Here is a 22,500-nt window from a genome sequence, read left to right on the forward strand (position 1 = left end):
GTGTTTTGCAGAACTGTGTTGAAAATGATTGATGTGGCAAGTTGTATTTTATATGTTTTGCATGGGGGGGGGGGGGGGGAGGCATCAGTAAGAGTGGATTTGTTTGGGTATTCATGTAAAAAGGGATCAGCAAAAGTAAAGTCAAAGTGAAATTGTGACACACTGGGATTTTAAGCGGATAGCAGCAGGATGAATGAGGATGTACCTCAATACCGCAATTTGTCAGGCGTGGACTGCGGCGAGGGTTGTTTTCCCGAGCTGCAAAGTGATTGGAGCGGAGACGGCGTGAAGGTAAGGACATGATTTCATCTAAACTCAAAAGAGGAACAAACAAAAGGCGCTCACAATGAGGTACAAAAACTTGGCTGTGAAAACAAAAACTTGCGCTAAGGCAAAACTATGGACATAAACTAAAACTTGCACAATGGCAGAACTATGAACATAAACTAAAACTTGCACAATGGCAGAACTATGGACATAAACTAAAACTTGCACTAAGGCAAAACTATGAACATAAACTAAAACTTGCACTAAGGCAAAACTATGAACATAAACTAAAACTTGCACAATGGCAGAACTATGAACATAAACTAAAACTTGCACAATGGCAGAACTATGAACATAAACTAAAACTTGCACAATGGCAGAACTATGAACATAAACTAAAACTTGCACAATGGCAGAACTATGAACATAAACTAAAACTTGCACAATGGCAGAACTATGAACATAAACAAAAACTTGTGCTAAGGCAAAAGTATGGACATAAACTAAAACTTGCACAATGGCAGAACTATGAACATAAACTAAAACTTGCGCTAAGGCAAAACTATGGACATAAACTAAAACTTGCACAATGGCAGAACTATGAACATAAACTAAAACTTGCACAATGGCAGAACTATGAACATAAACTAAAACTTGCACAATGGCAGAACTATGAACATAAACTAAAACTTGCACAATGGCAGAACTATGAACATAAACAAAAACTTGCGCTAAGGCAAAACTATGGACATAAACTAAAACTTGCACAATGGCAGAACTATGAACATAAACTAAAACTTGCACAATGGCAGAACTATGAACATAAACTAAAACTTGCACAATGGCAGAACTATGAACATAAACTAAAACTTGCACAATGGCAGAACTATGAACATAAACAAAAACTTGCGCTAAGGCAAAACTATGGACATAAACTAAAACTTGCACAATGGCTGAACTATGAACATAAACTAAAACTTGTACAATGGCAGAACTATGAAGATAAACTAAAACTTGCACAATGGCAGAACTATGAACATAAACTAAAACTTGCGCTAAGGCAAAACTATGGACATAAACTAAAACTTGCACAATGGCAGAACTATGAACATAAACTAAAACTTGCACAATGGCAGAACTATGAACATAAACTAAAACTTGCGCTAAGGCAAAACTATGGACATAAACTAAAACTTGCACAATGGCAGAACTATGAACATAAACTAAAACTTGCACAATGGCAGAACTATGAACATAAACTAAAACTTGCACAATGGCAGAACTATGAACATAAACTAAAACTTGCACAATGGCAGAACTATGAACATAAACTAAAACTTGCACAATGGCAGAACTATGAAAATAAACTAAAACTTGCACAATGGCAGAACTATGAACATAAACTAAAACTTGCACAATGGCAGAACTATGAACATAAACTAAAACTTGCACAATGGCAGAACTATGAACATAAACTAAAACTTGCACAATGGCAGAACTATGAACATAAACTAAAACTTGCACAATGGCAGAACTATGAACATAAACTAAAACTTGCACAATGGCAGAACTATGAACATAAACAAAAACTTGCGCTAAGGCAAAACTATGGACATAAACTAAAACTATCACAATGGCAGAACTATGAACATAAACTAAAACTTGCACAATGGCAGAACTATGAACATAAACTAAAACTTGCACAATGGCAGAACTATGAACATAAACTAAAACTTGCACAATGGCAGAACTATGAACATAAACTAAAACTTGCACAATGGCAGAACTATGAACATAAACAAAAACTTGCGCTAAGGCAAAACTTGCACAATGGCAGAACTATGAACATAAACTAAAACTTGCACAATGGCAGAACTATGAACATAAACTAAAACTTGCACAATGGCAGAACTATGAACATAAACTAAAACTTGCACAATGGCAGAACTATGAACATAAACTAAAACTTGCACAATGGCAGAACTATGAACATAAACTAAAACTTGCACAATGGCAGAACTATGAACATAAACTAAAACTTGCACAATGGCAGAACTATGAACATAAACTAAAACTTGCACAATGGCAGAACTATGAACATAAACAAAAACTTGCGCTAAGGCAAAACTATGGACATAAACTAAAACTATCACAATGGCAGAACTATGAACATAAACTAAAACTTGCACAATGGCAGAACTATGAACATAAACTAAAACTTGCACAATGGCAGAACTATGAACATAAACTAAAACTTGCACAATGGCAGAACTATGAACATAAACTAAAACTTGCACAATGGCAGAACTATGAACATAAACAAAAACTTGCGCTAAGGCAAAACTTGCACAATGGCAGAACTATGAACATAAACTAAAACTTGCACAATGGCAGAACTATGAACATAAACTAAAACTTGCACAATGGCAGAACTATGAACATAAACTAAAACTTGCACAATGGCAGAACTATGAACATAAACTAAAACTTGCACAATGGCAGAACTATGAACATAAACTAAAACTTGCACAATGGCAAAACTATGAACATAAACTAAAACTTGCACAATGGCAAAACTATGAACATAAACTAAAACTTGCACAATGGCAGAACTATGAACATAAACTAAAACTTGCGCTAAGGCAAAACTATGGACATAAACTAAAACTTGCACAATGGCAGAACTATGAACAACTGAAACGAAAACACTTACTGTGACCGAGAAAAGGGGACGTGTCAGAAAAATTATATGTAAATTATCCAAAAACTTTCAGCTCTCTGAGTTTCCAGTGAACAGATGAGAGTTGTCTTTGTTGCACCAAGCAAAGTCTTGGAAGATTCCACTGTGTACGTTGGAATGAGACAGGAGGGGTTATCTATTGTCCTCAAACACCTGCCCAAGCTGAATACAGGACGAGCCCAAGCCTGAGGCATCTTCTTCTTTTGTCTTCAATGTGACCGAAAACAATGACTGTTGACATACTCCCCATTCCCACTGTTATATTTTTATTCCCATTTTTGCTTTTTATTTTTTATTCTTATTGTAATATTTCTCTATTTTGTTTCCATTTAAACCCCCATTATTTACTTTTTTTAAATTGATCTCAACTCTGTACACTGCTGCTGGAATTGTAATTTCCTCAAGGAACTCGCCTGAAGGAATCAATAAAGTACTATCTATCTATCTATCTATCTATCTATCTATCTATCTATCTATCTATCTATCTATCTATCTATCTATCTATCTATCTATCTATCTATCTATCTATCTATCCATCCATCCATCCATCCATCCGTCCATCCATCCATCCATCCATCCATCCATCCATCCATCCATCCATCCATCCATCCATCTATCTATCTATCTATCTATCTATTTCTGTTGTGACGTATTGTTGCGTAAACATAGAATATCTAAATTATAGAGGAGACGTAAACCTTCTTCGTCAGAGCGTAGTGCAGGACTGTACAGAGAATACAGTGGCCATGTCTCCTCAGATCTGAGTCCAAATTGAATTCCGTCTCTGTTTGATTCCTTGCCTTTTGTCTTGTTTAATAAATGTCATCAGTGTTTGAACCTGACATCTTCTTGGTCCTTCGAGCCGGATTCCAACACGTCTGACGATTCCAGCATGAGTGAGTTAAACCAGAAAGACCATTGCATCCAAATCCTGATTGAGGAACTGCTTTGAATTCTTTTTTGCTGGAATTGAAAGACTGACGGAAAACCGAGGACACTATTATGTTAGATCCAATATGGACTCGACTCTCATGATTATGTTAGATCCACTATGGACTGGACTTTTACTATGATGTTAGATCCACTATGGACTGGACTCTCACGATTATGTTAGATCCACTATGGACTGGACTCTCACTACTATGTTAGATCGACTATGATAAATCCACTATGGACTGGACTCTCACTATTATGTTAGATGCACTATGGACTGGACTCTCACGATTATGTTAGATCCACTATGGACTGGACTCTCACTACTATGTTAGATCAACTATGATAAATCCACTATGGACTGGACTTTTACTCTGATGTTAGATCCACTATGGACTGGATTCTCACTATTATGTTAGATGCACTATGGACTGGATTCTCACTATTATGTTAGATGCACTATGGACTGGACTCTCACGATTATGTTAGATCCACTATGGACTGGACTCTCACTACTATGTTAGATCCACTATGGACTGGACTCTCACTACTATGTTAGATCCACTATGGACTGGACTCTCACGATTATGTTAGATCCACTATGGACTGGACTCTCACGATTATGTTAGATCCACTATGGACTGGACTCTCACTACTATGTTAGATCGACTATGATAAATCCACTATGGACTGGACTTTTACTCTGATGTTAGATCCACTATGGACTGGACTTTTACCATGATGTTAGATCCACTATGGACTGGACTCTCACTATTATGTTAGATCCACTATGGACTGGACGCTCACTATTATGTTAGATTCAATATGGACTGGATTCTCAGTATTATGTTAGATCCTCTATGGACTGGACTCTTACTCTTAAGTTAGATCCACTATGGACTGGACTCTCACTATTATGTTAGATCCACTATGGACTGGACTCTCACTCTTAAGTTAGATCCACTATGGACTGGACTCTCACTATTATGTTAGATCCACTATGGACTAGACTCTCACTACTATTTTATATCCACTATGGACTGGACTCTCACTCTTAAGTTAGATCCACTATGGACTGTACTCTCACTATTATGTTAGATCCACTATGGACTGGACTTTCACGATTATGTTGGATCCATTATGGACTGGACTTTTACTATGATGTTAGATCCACTATGGACTGGACTCTCACTATTATGTTAGATCCACTATGGACTGGACTCTCACTACTATGTTAGATCCACTATGGACTGGACTCTCACTATTATGTTAGATCCACTATGGACTGGACTCTCACTATTATGTTAGATTCAATATGGACTGGATTCTCAGTATTATGTTAGATCCACTATGGACTGGACTCTCACTCTTAAGTTAGATCCACTATGGACTGGACTCTCACTATTATGTTAGATCCACTATGGACTGGACTTTCACTATTATGTTAGATCCACTATGGACTGGACTTTTACTATGATGTTAGATCCACTATGGACTGGACTCTCACTATTATGTTAGATCCACTATGGACTGGACTTTCACGATTATGTTGGATCCAATATGGACTGGACTTTTACTATTATGTTAGATCCACTATGGACTGGACTCTCACTATTATGTTAGATCCACTATGGACTGGACTCTCACACTATTATGTTAGATCCACTATGGACTGGACTCTCACTATTATGTTAGATTCAATATGGACTGGATTCTCAGTATTATGTTAGATCCACTATGGACTGGACTCTCACTCTTAAGTTAGATCCACTATGGACTGGACTCTCACTATTATGTTAGATCCACTATGGACTGGACTTTTACTATGATGTTAGATCCACTATGGACTGGACTCTCACTATTATGTTAGATCCACTATGGACTGGACTTTCACGATTATGTTGGATCCAATATGGACTGGACTTTTACTATTATGTTAGATCCACTATGGACTGGACTCTCACTATTATGTTAGATCCACTATGGACTGGACTCTCACACTATTACGTTAGATCCACTATGGACTGGACTCTCTCTATTATGTTAGATCCACTATGGACTGGACTCTTACTATTATGTTAGATCCACTATGGACTGGACTCTCTCTATTATGTTAGATCCACTATGGACTGGACTCTCTCTATGATGTTAGATCCACTATGGACTGGACTCTCACTATTATGTTAGATCCACTATGGACTGGACTCTCACTATTATGTTGGATCCACTATGGACTGGACTCTCACTATTATGTTAGATCCACTATGGACTGGACTCTTACTACTATGTTAGATCCACTATGGACTGGACTCTTACTACTATGTTAGATCCACTATGGACTGGACTCTTACTACTATGTTAGATCCACTATGGACTGGACTCTCACTATTATGTTGGATCCACTATGGACTGGACTCTCACTATTATGTTAGATCCACTATGGACTGGACTCTCACTATTATGTTGGATCCACTATGGACTGGACTCTCACTACTATGTTAGATCCACTATGGACTGGACTCTTACTACTATGTTAGATCCACTATGGACTGGACTATCACAATAATATGTTAGATCCACTCAACGTCCATTGTACCAGTCGCCCTGGGGGGATGGGGGTCCCCACATCGGCCGTCCTTGTCCCATTGGGTTGAGTTTTTCCTTGCCCTGATGTGGGATCTAAACAGAGGATGTCGTTGTGGCTTGTGCAGCCCTTTGAGACACATGTGACTTCGGGCTATATAAGTAAACATTGATTGATTGATAGAACAACAAACATGTTCAAAGTTACCATGAAGAGGATGTTAAAAGGTCTTTCATAAACACATTAAGTGCAGATTTATTTCCTTCATTCTTGAGTCTCTTTGCTCATAAAAAATGAAACTAAGTATAGAATAAAAATTAATTTGATTTAATTGTGTTAGTTTTATTGCCTACTACATATTGCTATCACTGTATTGACTGGAATAGAAGTGTTTTTCAAACCTATTTAAGGGCAAAAATGACAACCCGTATTGATCTTTTTATTTGAAAATACGTTTCTAATATCAGTGAAATCCTCTCTCATTAATCACACATCTTTACTCGTTGACGGTTTGATGACTCTGCCTCATCGAGGAGAATTAGTATCTTAAAATTGGCCTCATAACCTTTTGAGTCGATTTTTTTTTCCCCCTGCGGGTATCTGTGTTGCAGCCGCATTCACTCTAAGGATTTGCTAAGATCTTAATAACTCGCACTAAACAGCGTTTGTGATCTATAAAATGGACTTTTAGCAGGCGTGTTGCGTGCAAAATACTGACACTGGGTGTGCAGTTGGAGTAAATGGGCATTTTGCCTGTTGCCAAATAGCATACTTGCCAACCTTGAGACCTCCGATTTTGGGAGGTGGGGCGGGGGCGTGTTTGGGGGCGTGGTTAAGAGGGGAGGAGTTTATAGCTAGAATTCACCATGTCAAGTATTTAATATACATATATATATATATATATATAAGAAATACTTGACTTTCATCCATCCATCCATCCATTTTCTACCGCTTATTCCCTTTTGGGGTCGCGGGGGGCGCTGGCGCCTATCTCAGCTACAATCGGGCGGAAGGCGGGGTACACCCTGGACAAGTCGCCACCTCATCGCAGGGCCAACACAGATAGACAGACAACATTCACACACTAGGGACCATTTAGTGTTGCCAATCAACCTATCCCCAGGTGCATGTCTTTGGAGGTGGGAGGGGCCTATCCCCAGGTGCATGTCTTTGGAAGTGGGAGGAAGCCGGAGTACCCGGAGGGAACCCACGCATTCACGGGGAGAACATGCAAACTCCACACAGAAAAATCCCGAGCCTGGATTTGAACCCAGAACAGCAGGACCTTCGTATTGTGAGGCAGACGCACTAACCCCTCTGCCACCGTGAAGCCCACTTGACTTTCAGTGAATTCTAAAATACTTGAATTTCAGTGTTCACTTATTTACACATACACACACATAACACTCATCTACTCATTGTTGAGTTAAGGGTTGAATTGTCCATCCTTGTTCTATTCTCTGTCACTATTTTTCTAACCATAATGAACACCCTCTCTGATGACACATTGCTGTGTGGCACGCACAAAAGTGCTTTCATCAAATGCACTAGAGTCTGGAATCTTCCATCTCTCCCTAGCATGGCCCAAAACTGGTCAATCTTTGCTTCCTGAGGAAGATCTTCTCTGCCAAGCACTTGGTAGTCCACTCCTTCTTCCCGAAGGCTATCCAGGTCCAATCGCAGCTGCGGCTTGGAACTTACAAGCGTATTTCTTCATCTTACTCGTCATCGGCATGGCTGAATCTTCCTCGTTCTTCTGCACTTTCTAAAAGCCGTAGATGTTATTGTCACATATGCATGTACAGTAAATGTGAATTATATTTATATAGTGCTTTTCTCTGGTGACTCAAAGCGCTTTACATAGTGAACCCCAATATTTAAGTTACATTTAAACCAGTGTGGGTGGCACTGGGAGCAGGTGGGTAAAGTGCCTTGCCCAAGGACATAACGGCAGTGACTAGAATGGCGGAAGCGGGAATCGAACCTGCAACCCTCAAGTTGCTGGCACGGGCACTCTACCAACCGAGCTATAGATGGCAGTATTGTCCTGTTTAAGAGTGTCACAACATTGCTGTTTACGGCAGACAAACTGCTGTACGGTAGACGAAAACGTGACTGCTGTTGTTGTGTGTTATTACCGCGCTGGGAGGACGTTAATGAAACTGCCTAACAAAAAACCCACATAAGAAACCAAGAACTCGCCCTCTATCATTCTACAGTTATATCGTCATTGGGCAGGCACGCTGTTTATATTGTCGGAAAGCGGACGTGAAAACAGGCTGTCGACACGTCACTCAGGTCCGCATGGAGCTGGAGGGGGCGTGGCCTCCAGGTCCGCCTGAATTTCAGGAGATTTTCGGGAGAAAATTTGTCCCGGAAGGTTTTCGGGAGAGGCGCTGAATTTCGGGAGTCTCCCGGAAAATCTGTGAGGGTTGGCAAATATGCCAAATAGACACTCATATACTGCACATCAATGTTATTATGCTCCACCTGTGGCCTTTTGCTATCTTTTCAAAAAAGTAGCAGACATTTCCCACTTTTTTAATGGGCATTATAGCAGCAGTCGTGCAGTGCATCTATACCGGGGGTCGGCAATCTGTGGCTCTAGGGCTGCATGCGGCTCTTTAGCGCCGCCCTAGTGGCTCTCTGGAGCTTTTTCAAAAATATGAAAAATATATATTTTGTTTTAACATAGTTTCTGTAGGAGGACAAACATGACACAAACCTCCCTCATTGTTATGAAGCAAACTGTTTCTATTAAACATGCTTCACTGATTCGAGTATTTGGCGAGTGCCGTTTTGTCCTACTAATTTTGGCGGTCCTTGAACTCACCGTAGTTTGGTTACATGTACAACTTTCTCCGACTTTCTAAGACGTGATTTATGCCACTTTTTTTTCCCGTCTCATTTTCTCCACCAAACTTATAACGTACCGCTTATTCCCTTTTGGGGTCGCGGGGGGCGCCGGCGCCTATCTCAGCTACAATCGGGCGGAAGGCGGGGTACACCCTGGACAAGTCGCCACCTCATCGCAGGGCCAACACAGATAGACAGACAACATTCACACTCACATTCACACACTAGGGACCATTTAGTGTTGCCAATCAACCTATCCCCAGGTGAATAGGCGGTAGAAAATGGATGGATGGATGGATGGAAACTTATAACTTATAAAGGTGAGTTTTGTTGATGTTATTGACTTGTGTGGAGTGCTAATCAGACATATTTGGTCACTGCATTACTGCAAGCTAATCAATGCTAACATGCTATTTAGGGTAACTATATGTACTTATTGCATCATTATGCCTCATTTGTAGCTATATTTCAGCTCATTTGGTTTCCTTTAAGTCCCCTTAATTCAATTTCTATCTCATGACACACTATCTGTATGTAATATGTCTTTTTTTTTTTTTTTTTGCGGCTCCAGACATATTTGTTTTTGTAGTTTTGGTCCAATATGTCTCTTTCAATATTTTAGGTTGCCGATCCCTGGTCTATATAGACAACACTTTTTTTTCTTTCTTTTTTTGCATGGAAGGGAGGCTGCACTTGTGTGCTCAAGACGCAAAACTGCATACTTCAAGAGTATATATTTTTATGTGAAAAAAACCCCCAGCAAATACCACCAAAATGCATCAATAGAATTTGTTTCAACCAGCCCCTTAAAGGGACCTAAAGTGGAAAACAAAGTTGCCTCTATATTGAAGCTATTATCATATATATTTAATTTATAACACCAAAAGACTTACAAAGTTTGCAAAAAAAAAAAAATAGATACAATCAAAATGGTATCAATCTCACGGAGATTCCCGAAACATTTACAGTCGATGTGCAAGCCAGTCACATGTTTTGCGACGTAGAGGCAGGAACCACAGATCCCTTTCCCATCACCAACAATGCTAATCGAGCAAATTTTGTGAGCGCCAACAACGATTTCTTTGTGAAAAATGAACCTTATATTTTTGAGCCCGAACACAAAGAGGATGAGTAATACTTTTTACAAGCCGAGTGCTAAACAGATGCAGCTTTACTGAAACACTACAGTCTATTTAGCCTAAGTGCTGAATACAAAAACTAACCATCATGAAACCAATGTTTACTGTTGTATTTCAAGTCTCGTTGGGATGCAGACCGACGGGATGCTCAAATAATTCCATTTGGAAGAAGATTTGATCGCAATCCTCACAAAGGGTAAAAAAAAGTTGTCGGTACTAGCGTCTTTCTCAGTGGCCTAGTGGTTAGAGTGACCGCCTTGAGATCTTTAGGTTGGGAGTTCAAACCCTGGCCGAGTCATACCAAAGACTATAAAAATGGGACCCATTGTCTCCCTGTTTGACACTCAGCAACAAGGGTTGGAATTGGGGGTTAAATCACCATAAATGATTCCTGGGTGCGGCACCGCTGCTGCCCACTGCTCCCCTCACCTCCCAGGGGGTGATCAAGGGTGATGGGTCAAATGCAGAGGACATATTTCCCCACACCTTGTGTGTGTGTGACAATCATTGGTGCTTTAACTTAACTTTTTTGCCGTACCGGGGGTTGTTAAACCAATTTTTGTGGACCAGCTTGCCAGTCCAAGGCCACATTTGTGTACATAACCAGGTGAGAGATGAATGATCTATAATATCGAGAATTTACTTTAAGCAGGTTTGAGGAGAAGCAGAAGAAGCCACTGGCTTAGTATGTCATTTATATATATATATATATATATATATATATATATATATATATATATATATATATATATATATATATATATATATATATATATATATATATATATATATATATATATTTATATATATATATATATGTAGGTGTGGGAAAAATCACAAGACTACTTCATCTCTACAGAACTGTTTCATGTGGGGTTCCCTCAATCATCAGGAGATTAAATCTCCTGATGATTGAGGGAACCCCACATGAAACAGTTCTGTAGAGATGAAGTAGTCTTGTGATTTTTCCCACACCTACATATTGTGCTCTACCACGGTATTGAGCACTATTCTCTGGATAATCCAATCAAGACATATATATATATATATATAAGTATATACATATATAATTATATATATGTATATATATATATATATATATATATATATATATATATATATATATATATATATATATACATAAGTATATATGTATATATATATATATATAAGTATATACATATATAAGTATATATGTATATATATATGTATATATATATATTTATATATATATATATATATATAAATAAATATATACATATATATATATATATATATATATATATATATATATATATATATATATATATATATATATTTATGCTATTGTTGACATACTAAGTTTTCTGTTTATCCGTTATGTTTATCCGTTAGGTCAGGAAAACAACACAGAGGCTATTTCATCCTGAGAAGCCTGTTTCACAGGTTCCCCTGCTCTTCAGGAGATTTTATAATATATACAATATAATAAAATCCCCTGAAGTGCAGGGAAACCTGTGAAACAGGCTTCTCAGGATGAAATAGCCTCCATGTGTGTTTTCCTGACCCTATATATATATATATATATATATATATATATATATATATATATATATATATGCAAACGACGGCTTGAGACCGTCACAGAAGTAAAATACAGCACTATGTCATCAGTTTCTGATTTATTTATTAAATTGTATAACTTTCTTGAAATATTTGGAAAAATAGATATAAAAATAACTAAAAACTTGTTGACGAATAAACAAGTAATTAAATTATAAAAAAAGATTTCTCCACATAGAAGTAATCATCAACTTAAAGTGTCCTCTTTGGGGATTGTAATAGAGATCCATCTGGATTCATCAACTTACTTATAAACATTTCTTCGCAAAAAATATTTATGGAACATGTCCACAAAAAAAATCTAGCTGTCAACTGTGAATATTGCATTGTTGTATTTATTTTCACAGTTTATGAACTTACTTTCATATCATGTTGAAGTATTATTCAATAAATATATTTATAAAGGATTTTCGAATTGTTGCTATTTTTTTTTTAGAATATTTAAAAAAAAAATCTCACACACCCCTTGTCATACCTTCAAGTACCCCCAGGGGTACGCTTACCCCCATTTGAGAACCACTGCACCAGTGGTTGAAAAAACCCCTGGTTAATTAATGTCATATGTACCTGGCTCCTCCACTGCGATTGCATCATCTGTTTGGGAAGTCTTCACGCTGAGTGTGAGACCGCTGTCTGGTAACACGTCCATCAATACGGCTCAAGGCTGCTCGTCCTCCTACGCATCATTTTGACTCTCCCACCTGTGGAAGTGGGAGGAAGGGAGGGAAAGAGTGAAGTGAATTATATTTATATAGCGCTTTTCTCTAGTGACTCAAAGCGCTTTACATAGTGACACCCAATATCTAAGTTACATCTAAAGCAGTGTGGGTCAAGTGTCTTGCCCAAGGACACAACGGCAGTGACTAGGATGGCACAAGCGGGAATCGAACCTGCAACCCTCAAATTGCTGGCACGGCCGCTCTTACCAACCGAGCTATGCCGCCCTATGGGGCACCTTTTGGATCCTGAATATATTTAATGAGATTTTATTTTATTTACGGCGTGGCGCAGTGGGAGAGTTGCCGTGCGCAACCCGAGGGTCCCTGGTTCAAATCCCACCTAGTACCAACCTGGTCACGTCCGTTGTGTCCTGAGCAAGACACTTCACCCTTGCTCCTGATGGGTGCTGGTTGGCGCCTTGCATGGCAGCTCCCTCCATCAGTGTGTGAATGTGTGTGTGAATGTGGAAGTAGTGTCAAAGCGCTTTGAGTACCTTGAAGGTAGAAAAGCGCTATACAAGTACAACCCATTTATTTTTTGACTGAGATTACTCAAAAAGATTAATGAATTAATTGTTATGATCCGCTGCTCGGATCATAACATATTCATGTTTTATTCCATTTTTGTATTATAGTCTGCCAATGTTTGCCTTAGTTCCTTGTTTAGTCTGTTACCATGGTTCGTCATTAGTTTTCACCTGCCCCTTGTGTTCGACGCACACCTGTTCCTCGTGATTACTACCTTATTTAAGCCTGCTCCTTTTGTTATTTCGTTCTCGGTTCCTAATTTGCTCTCGTGCAACAAGTGACGACTGCTTTCCATGCTCTACTCGCTACGCTTTATTTTATTCCTAGTTCTCATACTAGTTGTTTTGTTTTCCCTTTTTGTGCCTTTGTGCCAAGTGTTAGTGTTTCTGTTAGTCTCCCTAGCTTCCATGCTGGCGCCTTTTGTTTGCCTTTTCTGCCTAGCACCAGTATTTTTGTTCTTAGCCTTTTATTAGTTAATCAATCAATCAATGTTTATTTATATAGCCCCAAATCACAAATGTCTCAAAGGACTGCACAAATCATGACGACTACAACATCCTCGGAAGAACCCACAAAAGGGCAAGGAAAACTCCCACCCAGTGGGCAGGGAGAATTCACATCCAGTGGGACGCCAGTGACAATGCTGACTATGAGAAACCTTGGAGAGGACCTCAGATGTGGGCAACCCCCCCCCCTAGGGGACCGAAAGCAATGGATGTCAAGCGGGTCTAACATGATACTGTGAAAGTTCAATCCATAGTGGCTCCAACACAGCCGCGAGAGTTCAGTTCAAGCGGATCCAAGACAGCAGCGAGAGTCCCGTCCACAGGAAACCATCTCAAGCGGATCAGCAGCGTAGAGATGTCCCCAACCGATACAGGCGAGCGGTCCATCCTGGGTCCCGACGAGCGGTCCATCCTGGGTCTCGACTCTGGACAGCCAGTACTTCATCCATGGTCATCGGACCGGACCCCCTCCACAAGGGAGGGGGGGACATAGGAGAAAGAAAAGAAGCGGCAGATCAACTGGTCTAAAAAGGAGGTCTATTTAAAGGCTAGAGTATACAAATGAGTTTTAAGATGAGACTTAAATGCTTCTACTGAGGTAGCATCTCGAACTGTTACCGGGAGGGCATTCCAGAGTACTGTTGCTTACCTTACGCTGTGTTCTTGCCCGACGCATCCATGGAAGAACAAATCCGGCATCGCTATGCCCTCCAAACGTCACATTAAAATCAATGCTGTCCTGCATTATTGATATTTTTAAGGCTGTAATTACTTCAAATCAAACATTTCTTTCTGAATGTTTTGGGCAGTGGGGGAAATACTTCATATTTCAGTTTTATTATAAAAAAACAAAGTTGTCTTTGACAAAAAAGGCATAATATAAACCCGAAGTTTATATATCGTAGAGAATTACTGTAAGCGTTAAATAATTAAAAAACAAATTATAATTTGACTCTGCAACATCACGTGGACATCGGGGGCGGTACCTCTGGATTGGCAGACCGGGGTGGTGGTTCCTCTCTTTAAGAAGGGGGACCGGAGGTTGTGTTCCAACTATCGTGGGATCACACTCCTCAGCCTTCCCGGTAAGGTTTATTCAGGTGTACTGGAGAGGAGGCTACGCCGGATAGTCCAACCTCGGATTCAGGAGGAACAGTGTGCTTTTCGTCCTGGTCGTGGAACTGTGGACCAGCTCTATACTCTGGGCAGGGTTCTTGAGGGTGCATGGGAGTTTGCCCAACCAGTCTACATGTGCTTTGTGGACTTGGAGAAGGCATTGGACCGTGTCCCTCGGGAAGTCCTGTGGGGAGTGCTCAGAGAGTATGGGGTATCGGACTGTCTTATTGTGGCGGTCCACTTCCTGTACGATCAGTGTCAGAGCTTGGTCCGCATTGCCGGCAGTAAGTCAGACACGTTTCCAGTGAGGGTTGGACTCCGCCAAGGCTGTCCTTTGTCACCGATTCTGTTCATAACTTTTATGGACAGAATTTCTAGGCGCAGTCAAGGCGTTGAGGGGTTCCGGTTTGGTGGCCACGGGATCAGGTCTCTGCTTTTTGCAGATGATGTGGTCCTGATGGCTTCATCTGACCGGGATCTTCAGCTCTCACTGGATCGGTTCGCAGCCGAGTGTGAAGCGACTGGAATGAGAATCAGCACCTCCAAGTCCGAGTCCATGGTTCTCTCCCGGAAAAGGGTGGAATGCCATCTCCGGGTTGGGGAGGAGACCCTGCACCAAGTGGAGGAGTTCAAGTACCTAGGAGTCTTGTTCACGAGTGAGGGAAGAGTGGATCGTGAGATCGACAGGCGGATCGGTGCGGCGTCTTCAGTAATGCGGACGTTGTATCGATCCGTTGTGGTGAAGAAGGAGCTGAGCCGGAAGGCAAAGCTCTCAATTTACCGGTCGATCTACGTTCCCATCCTCACCTATGGTCATGAGCTTTGGGTCATGACCGAAAGGATAAGATCACGGGTACAAGCGGCCCAAATGAGTTTGGGTCTCTCCCTTAGAGATAGGGTGAGAAGCTCTGCCATCCGGGAGGAACTCAAAGTAAAGCCGCTGCTCCTCCACATGGAGAGGAGCCAGATGAGGTGGTTCGGGCATCTGGTCAGGATGCCACCCGAACGCCTCCCTAGGGATGTGTTTAGGGCACGTCCAGCTGGTAGGAGGCCACGGGGAAGACTCAGGACATGTTGGAAAGACTATGTCTCCCGGCTGGCCTGGGAACGCCTCGGGATCCCCCGGGAAGAGCTAGACGAAGTGGCTGGGGAAAGGGAAGTCTGGGCTTCCCTGCTTAGGCTGTTGCCCCCGCGACCCGACCTCGGATAAGCGGAAGATGATGGATGGATGGATGGATAATTTGACTTGTTTTTAACATTTTAGTGACTTAGACCTTTATGGCCCCCGGGAACCCTGAAGGTAAAAAAAAATAAAATAATAATAATCCATATCTCAATGGAAAAAGCCTGGACACCCCCCGCTCCAAAGGCAGTGTAAGAATAAACAGATTTAATAGGAGTGGGAATCTTCGGGCACCTAACAAGTCGATCCCATTACGATTCCTGGAGTGTGGAGTCGATTCAGCCATCATTAAAGTCTGACTGCAGTCGTGTCTAATGCGGGGCGACATTAACCCAAGTCTACCAGATTCCATTACAACAAAAGATCCACGCCGGGCTCCGACAAGCACAAAGTTACAGTAATTGAGGGAAAACATGACAGAGACATCAAAGACGACCTCAGGGTAGCAAACGATCACTCGTTTCTTCTGTGACGCAGATCCCGGCCTAAGATTAATTCCGACTTTGCCAAGCAGGAAAGTACACAGGGCTGAGATCACTATGGAAACTGTGCACCCATCTCTCCTATTTTAAGCTTCGTTTAACATTTATAGCAGAGTTGTTAACCTATGCCAACTTCACATAGGCAGCTCTGAGCATATTTGTTTATTGTAATTAGCCCGCTCCCTCCCCCAGCCGGCAAAGAGAAAAGAAAAGCAAGGCGGTTGAAAGAAGGGAGGGAGATTAAAGAGATGTGGCTGAGGCGGTGACAGCACACCGCGAACGCCGACTCTTTCTTTCACTGTTGCGAGTGATGCTGAGAGTGGGTGGGGGGGGGACTCGACTGCGTGTCTCCGTGGAGCGAAAGACGGGGAAGCAGGTTGGTACAAAACAACAGAGAGGTTGAAGTTTGTCAGCCGAGCACGTCATACTGAAAAATGGGTTGAGGCGGCACAGGAGCTATGTCTCCACCGAGTAGGAGCACCGTGGTGTTTATTCTGCACCTGGTTGCTGGTATTTAGTCAGCCACCGAGTTCTCCCACTTAAAGGGGAACCTTATCACAATTTCAAAAGGGTTAAAAACAATAAAAATCAGTTCCCAGTGGCTTGTTGTATTTTTTGAAATTTTTTTCAAAATTTTACCGGTCTCGGAATATCCCTAAATAAAGCTTCAAAGTGCCTTATTTTTGCTATTTTCGAAACCACTATCCATTTCCCTGTGACGTCATACAGTGCTGCCAATACAAACAACATGGCGGTTACCACAGCAAGATATAGCGACATTATCTCGGATTCAGACTCAGATTTCAGCGGCTTAAGCGATTCAACAGATTACGCATGTATTGAAAGGAATGGTTGGAGTATGAAAGTATCGAAGAAGAAACTGAAGCTATTGAGCGAATAGCTATTGACGCTATTCATAGCCATAGCATGGCCGAATAGCTGCGTTAGCATCGCTGGTAAAATGTGCGGACCAAACGATCAGGACTTTCGCATCTTGTGACACTGGAGCAACTTAAATCCGTCGATTGGTAAGTGTTTGTTTCGCATTAAATGTGGGTATCTAGTTTCAAATGTACATACAGCTAGCGTAAATAGCATGTTAGCATTGATTAGCTGGCAGTCATGCCTTGACCAAATATGTCTGATTAGCACATAACTCAACAACATCAACAAAACTCACCTTTGTGATTTCGTTGACTTTATGGTTGCAAATGCATCTGCAGGTTATCCATACATCTCTGTGCCATGTCTGCTTTAGCATCGCCGGTCAAATGTGAAGACACTTTGGTACATTCAATGGGGGTCTGGCGGCAGATTTCTTGCCAGTGGTGCAACTTGAATCCCTCCCTGTTAGTGTTGTTACACCCTCCGACAACACACCGACGAGGCATGATGTCTCCAAGGTTCCAAAAAATAGTCGAAAAAATGGAAAATAACAGAGCTGAGACCCGGTGTTTGTAATGTGAAAATGAAAATGGCGGGTGTGTTACCTCGGTGACGTCACATTCTGACGCTAATCAATGCTAACATGCTATTTACGCTAGCTGTATGTACATTTGGAACGAGATACCCACATTTAATGCGAAACAAACACTTACCAATCGACGGATTTAAGTTGCTCCAGTGTCACAAGATGCGAAAGTCCTGATGGTTTGGTCCGCACATTTTACCGGCGATGCTAATAAGGCAGCCATGCTATGGGCCAGTTCATTAGGTACACCCACGCTATGGCCGAATAGCGTCAATAGCTGTTCGCTCAATAGTTTCGATTTCTTCTTCAATTTCGTTTTCGCTATCCGCCTCCATACTCCGACCATCTGTTTCAATACATGCGTAATCTGTTGAATCGCTTAAACCGCTGAAATCCGAGTCTGAAGCCGAGCTAATGTCGTTATATCTTGCTGTGGTAACCGCCATGTTGTTTGTATTGGCAGCCCTGTAGGGAAATGGACAGTCGCATCGCAAATAACGAAAATCAAGAACTTTAAAGCTTTTTTTAGGGTGTAAAATTTTGAAAAAAACTTTGAAAAATAAAACAAGCCACTGGCAACTGATTTTTATTGTTTTTAACCCTTTTGAAATTGTGATAATGTTCCCCTTTAACACGGATCAATCGTCCTGTCCCCTTAGCAGAAAAACAGCCCCAACGCATGATGTTTCCACCCCCATGCTTCACAGTAGGTATGGTGTTCTTGGGATGCAACTCAGTATTCTTCTTCCTCCAAACACGACCAGTTGAGTTTATACCAAAAAGTTCTATTTTGGTTTCATCTGACCACATGACATTCTCCCAATCCTCTGCTGTATCATCCATGTATCCATTTTGGTATCAACTCAACTCGTCATGTTTGGAGGGTACATGATTAATGCAGGCCTGCGATGAGGAGGCGACTTGTCCAGGGTGTACTCAGCCTTCCGCCCGATTGTAGCTGAGATAGGCACCAGCGCCCCCCGTGATCGCAAAGGGAATAAGTGGTAGAAAATGGATGGATGGATGATTAATGCAATCATTTTTTGTGATTAATCACACAAGTTGACTCGTTATTCCTATAACAACTAAACATAGATATACAGAAATAGTTGGTCTGGTGATTTTTTTGGGTAGGCAGAGTCCCTCAGGCTCAATCAGAACTGCACCATAGCGGTTATAAAAAAAAAAATAAAAAAAAAACATTAGAAACTTTAGACCTAAACAACAATATCAACATAAAATGTCTTTTGTTGTTGTTTTCATCTTGTGAAGACCTTTTGATCAGATAATGTCACAGGTTATATTAGTAAAATAGTTCATGTTATTCAAAGAAATATTCATTGCTCGCACCCATAGATCAAATACAATTCATTTGTGAAATAAAATAAGAAACATTACATGTTTGGTATATTTGTTTTGGACTGAAGTTGATAGAAAAATTTGAGGAAAAAAAAAAAAAAACGAAATGTTTTAATACCTTTCAAATAATGAATTACTTACAAAGCCGGTTTCCATATGAGTTGGGATCAGGTGTCAGCAACCTTTTTGGAACCAAGAGCTACTTTTTGGGTACTGATTAATGCGAAGGGCTACCAGTTTGATACACACTTCAATAAATTGCCAGAAAGAGCCAATTTGCTCAATTTACCTTTAATAAATAAATCTATATATATATTTTTAAAAAAAGGGTATTTCTGTCCGTCATTCCGTCGTACATTTTTTTTTTCCTTTTACGGAAGGCTTTTTGTGATAGGCGCCAGCGCCCCCCGCGACCCCGAAAGGGAATAAGCGGTAGAAAATGGATGGATGGATAGATGGAAGGCTTTTTGTGAAGAATAAATGATGAAACAAACACTTAATTGAATGGTTTGAAAGAGGAGAAAACACAAAAAAAATGAAAATTTAATTTTGAAACTTAATTTATCTTCAATTTCGACTCTTTAAAATTCAAAATTGAACTGAAAAAAATGAAGAAAAAAATTGCTAATTCGAATCTTTTTGAAAAATTTAAAAAAAAGATTTTTGGAACATCATTAGTAATTTTTCCGGATTAAGATACATTTTAGAATTTTGATGACATGTTTTAAATAGGTTAAAATCCAATCTGCACTTTGTTAGAATATATAACAAATTGGACCAAGCTATATTTCTAACAAAGACAAATCATTATTTCTTCTAGATTTTCTAGAACAAAAATTTTAAAAGAAATTCAAAAGACTTTGAAATAAGATTTAAATTAGATTCTACAGATTTTCTAGATTTGCCAAAATATATATTTTATAATTTTAATCATAATAAGTTTGAAGAAATATTTCACAAATATTCTTCGTCGAAAAAATAGAAGCTAAAATGAAGAATCAAATTAAAATGTATTTATTATTCTTTACAATAAAAAAAAAAATACTTCAACAATGATTTAAATCGTCAGGAAAGAAGAGGAAGTAATTTAAAATGTTATAAAGGTATGTTTGTTTAAAAATCCTAAAATCCTTTTTAAGGTTGTATTTTTTCTCTAAAATTGTCTTTCTGAAAGTTATAAGAAGTAAAAAAAATAAATGAATTTATTTAAACAAGTGAAGACCAAGTCTTTAAAATATTTTCTTGGATTTTCAAATTCTATTTGAGTTTTGTCTCTCTTAGAATTAAAAATGTCAAGCAAAGCAAGATCAGCTTGCTAGTAAATAAATAAGATTTAAAAATAGAGGCAGCTCACTGGTAAGTGCTGCTATTTGAGCTATTTTTAGAACAGGCCAGCGGGCGACTCATCTGGTCCTTACGGGCACCGCGTTGGTGACCCCTGTGTTAGATGTAAATATAAACAGAATACAATGATTTGCAAATCATTTTCAAGCCATATTCAGTTAAATATGCTACAAAGACAACATATTTCATGTTCAAACTGATAAACATTTTTTTTTTTTGCAAATAATTATTAACTTCAGAATTTGATGCCAGCAACACGTGACAAAGAAGTTGGGAAAGGTGGCAATAAATATTGATAAAGTTGAGGAATGCTCATCAAACACTTATTTGGAACATCCCACAGGTGTGCAGGCTAATTGGGAACAGGTGGGTGCCATGATTGGCTATAAAAACAGCTTCCCAAAAAAGGCTCAGTCTTTCACAAACAAGGATGGGGCGAGGGTCACCACTTTGTAAGCAAACAGTTTTAGAACAACATTTCTCAACGAGCTATTGCAAGGAATTTAGGGATTTTACCATCTACGGTCTGTAAAATCATCAAAAGGTTCAGAGAATCTGGAGAAATCACTGCACGTAAGCAATGATATTATGGACCTTTGATCCCTCAGGCGGAACTGCATCAAAAACCGACATCAGTGTGTAAAGGATATCACCACATGGGCTCAGGAACACTTCATAAAACCACTGTCAGTAACTACAGTTGGTTGCTACATCTGTAAGTGCAAGTTAAAACTCTACTATGCAAAGCAAAACCCATTTATCAACAACACTCAGAAACGCCCCCGGCTTGGCTGGGCCCGAGCTCATCTAAGATGGACTGATGCACAGTGGAAAAGTGTTCTGTGGTCTGACGAGTCCACATTTCAAATTATATTTGGAAACTGTGGACGTGGTGTCCTCCGGAACAAAGAGGGAAAAAAAAACATCCGGATTGTTATAGGCGCAAAGTTGAAAAGCCAGCATGTGTGATGGTATGGGGGTGTATTAGTGCCCAAGGCATGGGTAACTTACACATCTGTGAAGGCACCATTAATGCTGAAAGGTCCATACAGGTTTTGGAGCAACATATGTTGTCATCCAAGCAACGTTATCATGGACGCCCCTGCTTATTTCAGCAAGACAATGCCAAGCCACGTGTTACAACATACTTTCCTGGCCCGCCTGCAGTCCAGACCTGTCACCATTGAAAATGTGTGGTGCATTACGAAGCGTAAAATACGACAGCGGAGACCCCGGACTGTTGAAGGACTGAAGCTCTACATAAAACAAGAATGGGAAAGAATTCCACTTTCAAAGCTTCAACAATTAGTTTCCTCAGTTCCCAAACGTTTATTGAGTGTTGTTAAAAGAAAAGGTGATGTAACACCGTGGTGAACATGCCCTTTCCCAACTACTTATGCACATGGTGCAGCCATGAATTTCTAAGTTAATTATTATTTGCAGAAAAAAAAAAAGGTTATGAGTTTGAACATCAAATATTTTGTCTTTGTAGCATATTCAACTGAATATGGCTTGAAAATGATTTGCAAATCATTGTATTCTGTTTATATTTACATCTAACACAATTTCCCAACTCATATGGAAACAGGGTTTGTACATATCATGTTTATTTGGCTTAGGGGTATTGTGGAATAACTGCCAGTGTTTCGTACACCTGTGAAAAAAATTGGA

At 40.0% G+C, this 22,500-nt stretch overlaps 1 protein-coding gene across 4 annotated transcripts in view; it reads right to left on the bottom strand.

Annotated features, from left to right (window-relative positions):
* The window catches only part of nexmifb (neurite extension and migration factor b), a 406,603-nt gene that overhangs the window by 27,234 nt on the left and 356,869 nt on the right, over positions 1–22,500 (bottom strand). For all 4 annotated transcript variants that reach the window (XM_061899679.1, XM_061899677.1, XM_061899678.1 and 1 more), the window contains one exon: positions 12,689–12,822. In XM_061899679.1, coding sequence (XP_061755663.1) covers positions 12,689–12,770 — 82 coding nt within the window. In that variant the 5' untranslated portion in view covers positions 12,771–12,822. The remainder of the gene's footprint in view (positions 1–12,688; positions 12,823–22,500) is intronic.

Source organism: Nerophis ophidion, linkage group LG05 (genome assembly GCF_033978795.1).
Source record: "Nerophis ophidion isolate RoL-2023_Sa linkage group LG05, RoL_Noph_v1.0, whole genome shotgun sequence".
Taxonomy (NCBI): domain Eukaryota; kingdom Metazoa; phylum Chordata; class Actinopteri; order Syngnathiformes; family Syngnathidae; genus Nerophis; species Nerophis ophidion.